Source organism: Mytilus galloprovincialis, chromosome 1 (assembly GCF_965363235.1).
Source record: "Mytilus galloprovincialis chromosome 1, xbMytGall1.hap1.1, whole genome shotgun sequence".
Taxonomy (NCBI): Eukaryota; Metazoa; Mollusca; class Bivalvia; order Mytilida; family Mytilidae; genus Mytilus; species Mytilus galloprovincialis.
Genome location: NC_134838.1, coordinates 67,565,194 through 67,574,720, shown reverse-complemented (window position 1 = coordinate 67,574,720; position 9,527 = coordinate 67,565,194). Strand labels below are relative to the sequence as shown.

At 32.2% G+C, this 9,527-nt stretch overlaps 1 protein-coding gene across 1 annotated transcript; it reads right to left on the bottom strand.

Moving 5' to 3' along the window:
• Positions 1 to 6,873: 6,873 nt before the first annotated feature.
• Positions 6,874 to 8,984, bottom strand: LOC143068881 (uncharacterized). The gene is made up of 4 exons (XM_076243607.1): positions 8,419 to 8,984; positions 7,585 to 7,982; positions 7,278 to 7,414; positions 6,874 to 7,035 (listed from the first exon to the last, which is right to left on the bottom strand). The coding sequence occupies exons 1-4, from the start codon at positions 8,556 to 8,558 to the stop codon at positions 6,874 to 6,876; spliced, it is 837 nt and encodes a 278-aa protein (XP_076099722.1). The 5' UTR covers positions 8,559 to 8,984.
• Positions 8,985 to 9,527: the final 543 nt, after the last annotated feature.

Below are 9,527 nucleotides of genomic sequence, written 5' to 3'. Positions count from 1 at the left end.
ACACGTAAAAATGACCCAGCTACGCCACTGTCAGTTATTTAATTATTTAGAAATAAAGGTACCCGCTACCGTAGGCAAAATTGACCTCGAATAAATATTTCTTTTTCTTTTTGGGTCTCTTTTGGTCATGTCAAACTTAACACGTCTTTAAATGTACGTATTTGTTCATCCCTGACTTTCTAACGTTTAGGTTTTAGTGTTCCTGAAGAAAGTAAATCCAGAAAAGAGCTTCGTTTTCGTTTATAATTTGGACAAGGTTTCATTGGAAATTGTTTTGCCTCTTGTACGTAAGTTCAAACACACCATATTTCTGACCAGTGTCCATGTTGTTGATTTGTTAATTATAACAAGGTGTGTATGATGCTTATAACTATTTACACGTAACCGTTTAACAGGTCGCACCAAGTAATTTGATAAAATAATTTACAATCAAATTGTCATATACAATAATTATCTTATACGTAAATGGACACTTAATGTGAAAACATCGCATTTTTGTTCATTTGTATGTGCCGAAGTTGGGATATGTATACAATTTTGAAATGCCACTGAAAAATGAGGGTATCTCAAAGAGGATAGAATTTACCCTTGTAACAGCCCACCTTTTAAAAATTTTGGCTACTAATTAACACATCCCAACCATCCAAACAGACGTCAGATGAAGATACCTGTTACAGTACATCCCATATGATCTATGTTCTTTAAAAAAAAGTTAAAACACTTTTATTTCTATTCAAACATTAATGAAATGTAGACTACGTCACAGAGACCACCAATTTCAGGTTCGCGTCGTTCCTGTACATGTTTGACAAGGCTAAGCAAATCTAATGGCAATATTTCTGATTTATTATGTTACTGAAAAAAGTAAAATAAAAAAAAATATCAAACTCCAAGGAAAATTCAAAACGGAAAATCCTTTATCAAATGGCAAATGGCAAAATCAAAAGCTCAAACACATCAAACGAATGGAAAACAATTGTCAAATTCCTGACTTGGTACAGTATTGTCCGTATGTAGAAAATGGTGGATTAAACCTGGTTGTATAGCTACTTATAGCTAAACATCTCACTTGTATGACAGTTGCATATAATTCCATTACATTGACAACAATGTGTGAGCAAGACAGACAGACATAAAAGGTAACAATGTTAAAATTTTTGGTACAGCAATCAACAATGTGTTATAATCAGAACAAAAGTATATTTTTTACCACGAAATTTTATTTTTCTCTCATATTCAGAAAATAATGAAAAGTTTAAACCTGACCTTCAGATCTAAACAAGTGGTTAATAACCATGAACAAATGTCCTTGGTTTATTGAATTGTGTACTTTTGTTATTGATAAATTTTACGTTTCATTAAATGTATATTTGGTTGAAAATATAATAAAATAAAATAATTTCACATCTAAGTTTATTAATACACGCTTTTCACGTGTACTAAGTAACGATTAGTCTAAGAAAAGGAAATTTAGAGTAGTACATACATTTTCATTGACTATCCAATTCAGTACATACATGTATCAGAGACATATATACACAAATATATGTCTCTGACTGTATGTACAGCTCGAGTAATCTAATAACTGGTCTATTGATAGTTTATTTTGACGACTACTTGTCTCACAAGTGTTTGTAAAACGGAGTTCATTAACTATGTTTTATTTTATGTAAGTCTTATTAGAATCATAGTTGTCATATTTGTTCAATTTGTGACAGGGATTAACCAGATCTTGAGTTCATAAATTGGTAACTTAGTAGTTCATTTAACAATAACACATAAAGACTGTCGATGTTAAAAAAAACCTTGACTCTCGAATAAAAAGATGATGGCAGCTACTGGTGTAAGTATGTATATCGAGATAAAGAGATGTGTATTTCATTTCTTTACATGTCAAGAAGACAAAATAAATTGAGCTAAATCAGGCATATATAGTTCAGTTGCAGTGGGCATTCTTCACATTTTTGAAAATAATTTTCAGTTTTATATATGTAAGAATCATTACCAGTAACGGTAAGCATGTTTATAATAAAATAACGTAACCGTTATCAAAATCTAAAGATGAAGTTTTATTAATAAATAAAAATCAATTTAGATAGAAGTGGATATTCAACAGTATATTGCATATTTATACTGCATTCTCTCTTTGAAATTAAAAAAGAAAAAATGATTTGTGCGTTTTGGGGTTTTGAAAAAGCGTTTGACAGTCAGAAGAGACGCTTTATGGTATTATTAGTTACATAGTGTGCTAGTGACCTAATACGATATATATGGGGTTTAACTTAGTAAATTAATTATTGGGTTCGAGCGAACCAAACGAATTTATCTTACCGTCTATCTTAACATGTACATGTGGCATTTAGACTAGTGGCCTATCAAAGTGATGACGTCTTCAATATAAATAACATACTTTCATTGGTCAATACAAAAACAAATGCCAATAACATTTTTTTAGCTTTAATGTGTTTTTTGCATTTATTTCAATCGTTCATCATCATCTGTTGTCCGGGCGAAACATTTCAGATTTTTCTTCAACGCCGTGTTTTTTTCTATTATAAAGGAACGTAACACCACTACTAACCTTATATTGAAATAAACCACGCCTACTAACACCATATGAAATATATACGGTTTCCACACGGTCGCTTTTAACCAATCATGGTGATATTAAGTCATGTTTATCTTATAATGGCAATACACCAGATTATTTTTTCTAGCAAGTTTGGTTTACGCGTATACGTCAAGGGGAAAATTTATCTCCTTTTCTGTTCGCACTTTTCTGAAATGATTTGGAAAACTTTTTAATCAACTAGAACTTGATTCGTTCGAACACTATTGAAGATGTACTAGAAGAAAAATCGGATATTTATGTTAAACTTTTTGCAATTGGCTATGCAGATGATACTGTGCTAAGGCGAAATCGGCCAAGAACCTTCAATTGTTGCTAGATAAATAACACTCTTATGCTAATGTCCGGAAAATGAAAGTTAATTTAGAAAAAAACAAAAATTGTAATTTTTAGTAATGGTAGACAACCCAAAAATCTTAGTTATACATATAATAACTCTGTCATAGAAATCGTTTAAGAATTTAACTATTTTGGAATCTATTTTTCCCGAAATGGCACATTTAAATATTGTAGAAAACACCCAGCAGAAAAAGCTACAAAGGCAATGTATGAGGTGACCAAAAAGGGGAGAAAACATGACGTTCTTATTGCACGGTTGTAAAATTTTGGGGTTAAGGTATAACGAAGTTTTGGAAAGAGTTCAATTAGAATTCTGTAATCTTCTTCTTCACTTAAAGTCTTCTACCACAAATTGTGTATTAAGTGGTGAACTTGGACGATATCCAATAAATTAAGATATTAAAGCCCGTATGATATCATTTTTGGTGAAATTAGTTTGTGGTAAACCAACAAACTTATCAGCTACCATTCATAACCTACTGTATAAGCTGTCAGGTAAAAATAAATGATGTAAAGTTTACTTGGTTAAATTATGTAGAATCTATTTTTAAAGAAACGGGATTTGAGTGGTTATCTCAAACATGTATAAAGCCGGGGTCACACATTAACGATTTTTACTGCAGTCCTTGATATGACCATTCCCGATTCAAATTTGTCAAAAGTCTGATCAAGATCCGACGAATCGCGACTGGAAATTCAAACTTATTTAATCAAAACAAAAATCAGATATTTTTAAGAAGGCGGCAAATTTCAGCGGTTTCCAGCCGAATATGTCCCGATTATCCCGTTTTCAATCCAATTCTTACTCAATTTGTATCTTTCGCATGGAAAAACACGACCGAATATGTCCCGGCAGCGTCCCGATTCTGCTGAATGCGATCCGACAGTGACCAAACAGTAATGCGGGGTTCACACATTGCCGATTATTGCTCCCGTTTGAGATCAGACACCAATACGACACGAAAAGTGAAAAAGTCGGATTACTATCCTCAATTATCTGGAATGTCCTATCATTGTCTGAACGCAGTCGTGTAAGTTCGTAACAGATTCCTACGGGTCGGGAAGGGTCCGAATAGTGTGGCGAAGCACCCCGACAGTTAGGTGCATCTCGTAACATTCGGGGAAACTCAGCCGATTTTGTCTAGTCGGATTACAATCGTGCCTATGTCGTGACAGATTCTGCTGTATCGGATCAAAATCCTAACAATGTTCTTTGTATTGTGGACGGTGTCCTGTAGAACGGGAATGATCTGGAGAAATTTTTCATTGCTGTTTTTCTGCCGATTGAGTCCAGATTGCATCCAGATCTTGTCAATTGCGAACCGTTTTTGCCGAAACCGTTCCGGAAGTCCCGTTATTAATACGAAATTTGTCAATGATACCCACGTTAGAGTCCCGACAGTTATAGAATACAATACGACTGAGACCAGACAAAGCCGTTTGCAATAAGATAGGGCGGACCGTGATAGGAACTATTCGTGGCAGACTCGGTCGAATTTTACCAGGCGAGATATACAAATTGAATTAGAATCGGATTGAGAACGGGATAATCGGGATAAATTCGCTTTGAAACCGTTGAATATCGACGCTTCCTGAACAATATCTGATTGTTGTCGTGATTAAATTATTTGTTTTACAAATTTGAATTAAAGTTTAAATTTCCATCCACGATTCACAGGATCTTGATCAGACTTTGACAAATTTTAATCGGGAATGGTCCTGTCAAGGACGGCAGTAAAAATCGTGAATGTGTGACCCCATCTTTAACGGTTCGTGACGGAAGATATCCGTTATAAAACCGTTTCATGTGATAGTCCCGTCCTATACAAAAATCGCCATATTAGGGATGATCAGTACTACCTGAACGCAATCATATCACAGTCTGCTGTACAGCATTGTAAACGACTTTGACTTGACTAGGTCGTATCGTGTTCTGTAATTGTCGGGTCTCCGACCTGGGTATTATTGTCGAATTTCGTTTTAAGGCAATAACGGGATTGTTCCGAAATGCGCAAGCATGTTCAAAGACATTAAATCATCTAGTTTTAAGGATACTTTTGGCTTTGAGAACTCTTTTGACATTTTAGAATTTTGCTATATTTACAATTTATGCTAATTTAGAACAATTAACCATAAATTACCTATTAATAATATTGAGATAGGAAGATATTCAGAGAGATAAACGAACTTGTAAATTGTGTAATTCAAAAGATCTTGGAGATCAGTTTCATTATATTATGCAGTGTAAAGATATGGCATTACAAAGAAACACATGTATTGATAAAAAGTATGTTTATCTCCCAAATATATTGATGTTTAAGGAAGTTATGAATTTAACCAAACAATCTAAATTGAGAAAGGTGTGTACATTCATTAGATACATAAATTCCCATGTGTACTCTACCGCTAAATATAATCAGTTCACTTGTTAATAGTGTACATATTGTGTTCTATGTATTCAAATATTTATTGATGCATATAGCATTGAATGCAGTGATAATGTTGTCTTTTCAAAACTACCTCTACCCTTTTTTTTGGGGGGGGGGGGGGGGGGGAAGCATTGTTTTTTTTGGGGAAATTGGGAAATTTTTAATAAGAATTAATAGAACTTAAAGTTGAATTTTGAGCTTTATATAATTGATAAGGCAAGTCATAACAGTTCATGATTTTAATTTTTAATGTTCAAAGCTCCATTTTCCTGTCCTTTAACCCCTTGAACATATCAACAAGCTCATTCAAGTCGTTGACATTTAAATGATGATTGAATGAGCAAATTCTCATGGTTGCATCTAGATTTCGCTGTATCATCCTATTCCTTTTTGGAGTAAGAATGTTTGACATTAAGGAGAAGCTTCTCTCTACTATTGCAGTTGATGATGGTATACACATGCAGTAGTAGTTCATCTTGTACACTAGAGGGAAGCACTCCTTCAAAACATCATCCCTCAGGAACTGGTTGTAGACTGCAGAGATAGTAGTATGTCCATTTCTTCTGTGAATTGAAGAACAATACATTTTATTCAATTTAACTTTACCTACATGTAAAACTAATAATGATACTAGTTACAGTGAGTCAGAGTGACCTCACTTTCAGGTCAACATTTAATTTTTTTTTATGTTTTACAATTAAATCAATGAACTTAACATTGACAATTGAATTGGAATGGTAAAAGATAAATTGCTGATTTTTTTTTTTAATTAGAAATTATTTAGCTTTTAAGCAGTCAAATAACTTAACATAACACAGTCAGTTTAGATTATCATTTAACCAGTTAAAATATCGTCAATATAAACTGCATGGTTGTGATTGGATTGGTCACAAAACTTAAAATTATCAAGTCAAAAAGTTGCTGCTAAAATAATTACATATCATATGGTAACTACTTTTAAAGATCAATAAATTATATTGTTAAAGTTGAAACAAAATATATGAAAACAATATACCTGTCTGACTAACTGTGATAAAGTTGTATGAACAATGAAGCATTGGGATATAAAATAACTGTAAAATAAAATTAAAGAAGTGAACTAACAAATTAACCAAACAAGAAAATAAGAAAAATAATGTACAAGTATTCAATGAATATTATCTGTTTTTTAATTTACTACATGATCATGTTATATTAATACATAAACTATAATTTAATAAACTTCAGATCATTTGTCACTGATATTTAATTCTGTTTAAATTCTTCTTATCTAAATGAATATACTTTTAATTTCAAATAATATTATCAATCTACATTTCAAAATTCAGATAATCATAAAAGAAACAATTTAAATAAACAACATTATAAATACAATTACATTTATACCCTGAAAATAAATTGTATTTATAATGAAAAAAACAAACAACATGCATACTGAAATATAAACATTAAGAAAACAATAATGAATTGAATAAATTATTTGAGTGACTGCCTTAGCATAAACAGCTGAACTTTAAAACTCTTCAATTGGGTCTCAAGATCAACAGGATCAACAAGGCCTGGTGTGTTGATTGTGTGTCCTTTAAACTTGTCCTCCTTTGGGGATCCATAGAAATTTACTAATCTTGTAATCTCAGTCTGTAAAATTAAATAACAATAAATAATGATTATTAAAAACCTGAACTACTAAGACTAAAAGTTTGTAGATAAGGTTTCAATATCTCAATTTCATGTTCTAACTATGTTTCTTGCAGTTTCTTGTCAGTGAGACACAATAGTAATATCTTAAGAATAAAAATTACAGTAGAGTGTAATAAATTATTTTTTCAAATCATTATTATTTCAATCTATGATAAGATTAGATAATATCAAATTGTTACCTGTCCATATTCTCGAAGCTCAGGAATAGTTTGTGGCAAGTTTTCAGGGTGCAAGAAGCTAAATCCAGTCAAGACGGGTTCTCCAGTACTAAAAGCATCTTGTACTTCCTGTACCAAACTGTAAATTAGTGGAATACCTGTCAGTATAAAAAGATACATTTTTAGAAATATAATATGCCTAACCGTTAGTGACTTTGTATACAGCATTTTTTTCATAATTCTATACAAGTGGAAAACAAAGTAATAGATATTAACTAGATAAAAACATAATTAAAAATATATTTAGATTTGACAAATGAATAAGTACCTGTCTTAGTTAAATACTCTTGTGGAGTAAGTTCAGGGTCTGGTCCCATCCTCATTCTCCTCCCCAATACAGTTCTGTCAGTTATCTCTGCAAATAACTGCTCACATTTAGCAAATTCTGTATCACTGTCTACCAAGTTGTCCATATTTTGCTCATAAATTTCAACAAGACCAGTCAAACTATCTGCTGTTGCTCTAACATGCTGTGGAAGGGAGGTAAAGTTGATATTTTCTGCTTGAAGATACAAAGAGAGCAAATTGAGAGGTTTAAGAATGTCGCACAAAAGCAATATGGTGGCAACCACAGTCTTGTTTGTCAATATCAGGCGTAAACCGTAGATCTCTGGTTCCTTTTTGTCAGCATAAATTGCATCCAAAGTGTCCAATATACACACATATCTGAAAGAATAAGAATCTTTTTTGTCAATAATTTGCCGTTTAAAACATTAATTATAAATGGCATTGTGGTTATCAATATTAAATAGATATAGGAAGATGTGATATGAGTGCCAATCAATCATGAATGAGACAAGTTAACTCTCCATTCAAGTCACAATTATAGAAGTTAACTATTCTAGGACGTCAAAGTATGGATCTATATTAAATATAGTAAAAAAAAGATAAATGAGAAACACTTAATAAGAAACTCATATAAACAAATGACAACTAACTGTTAAACATACATGTATATAAGTCAATTTTTATTGATCCCCACTTGAAGTTGTTGTAGTGTTATTGTGACAATGTCATTGATCATAAATATACATGTAATACTAGTTATGAGATCATATTAGCTTTCATAAAATAAAAGGAAGTTTATTTAAATTATAATTACCTTGAAACAAATCTAGCAGAAGCATGTAGATGAGATAACCACCGAGTAGCAGCTGCTTTTATCACAGCGAGAGGTTCATTTCCATAAACAGTCTGAATGTTTTTGAACACGGCCATCTTCTGCGGTGAATATTCAAACATCTTCCATAGAGACAAAAGTGCTGAATCAACATCCTTCAGAATTTCAAACTGCTTAATTAGATGTGCAAGACAAAGAGCAAGTCTGTGATTCCTGCAATTGATGTATACTGCAAAAGGGCTGACATGGCGTATTCTCCTTTGTAGACCTGAAACATAAATTATGTCATGAATAGATAATGATAATTCAGATATGTTTTTGAAAAAAAATAATCAAAAAGTTATAACTAAAGGAACAGATATACTAGTAATAGTAAAAAATTCAATGTGTGGATGACATGACTTTCAATGCTTTACTATTTTGTTTCTTAATCAGTCTCACTCTGACTCTGAGTCTCCCTTCAGTTTGTGTAACTTCATCCCTGTTATGCAAGTTGAATATGTTATCATTGTTATTGTATACTAAATTGTGATTAAAATTTTCAGTGACTGACACTTGGACGTCACAAATAATATGTGCTTTAAAATAAAGGTTTTTACATGTAAATTTTTTGCTCTTATCTTTTATTTCAACATTTATTTGGAAAAGGGGTACTTCAAGGAACCAAGGTTAACCTTTTACTCTAAAACTGTTCATGCTGGGATTGATTTTTTAAAACTGAATATCAATTTTTTTTATAAAGTAATAATAAATTAATGGGCATATATATGATAAGCTGAATCAAATTTGAAATCATTTATAACAAAATGAAATATAGCTTAGTACTAACCTGTTCTTTCCCCACTCATGGTATTGCACCCGTCAAATCCCATGAAGCGGATCTTTTCCATCAAAACCCCTTTAGCAAGCAAGAATGTTTCAATAACATTCATGATAGCTTCTGCTGTCATTCTGCCTAATTGGGCAAATCCCAGAAAGTGTGTCTTTACTCCCTCTTCATCATTGACTTGAAATCTAGCCATTATACTCAGCTGGCTCCTGTGGGCTATGTCAGCCGACTCATCAGCCAACAAGGCAAATTCTTTGCCTTG

Excerpts from the sequence above, each read along its gene's own strand:
- LOC143068881 (XM_076243607.1), bottom strand. The coding sequence starts at position 8,558 with ATGTTTGAATATTCACCGCAGAAGATGGCCGTGTTCAAAAACATTCAG. Across the intron at positions 7,415-7,584 it reads AGAGTATTTAACTAAGACAG|GTATTCCACTAATTTACAGT; the intron begins GTACTTATTCAT and ends TTATACTGACAG. Across the intron at positions 7,036-7,277 it reads AGCTTCGAGAATATGGACAG|ACTGAGATTACAAGATTAGT; the intron begins GTAACAATTTGA and ends TTAATTTTACAG.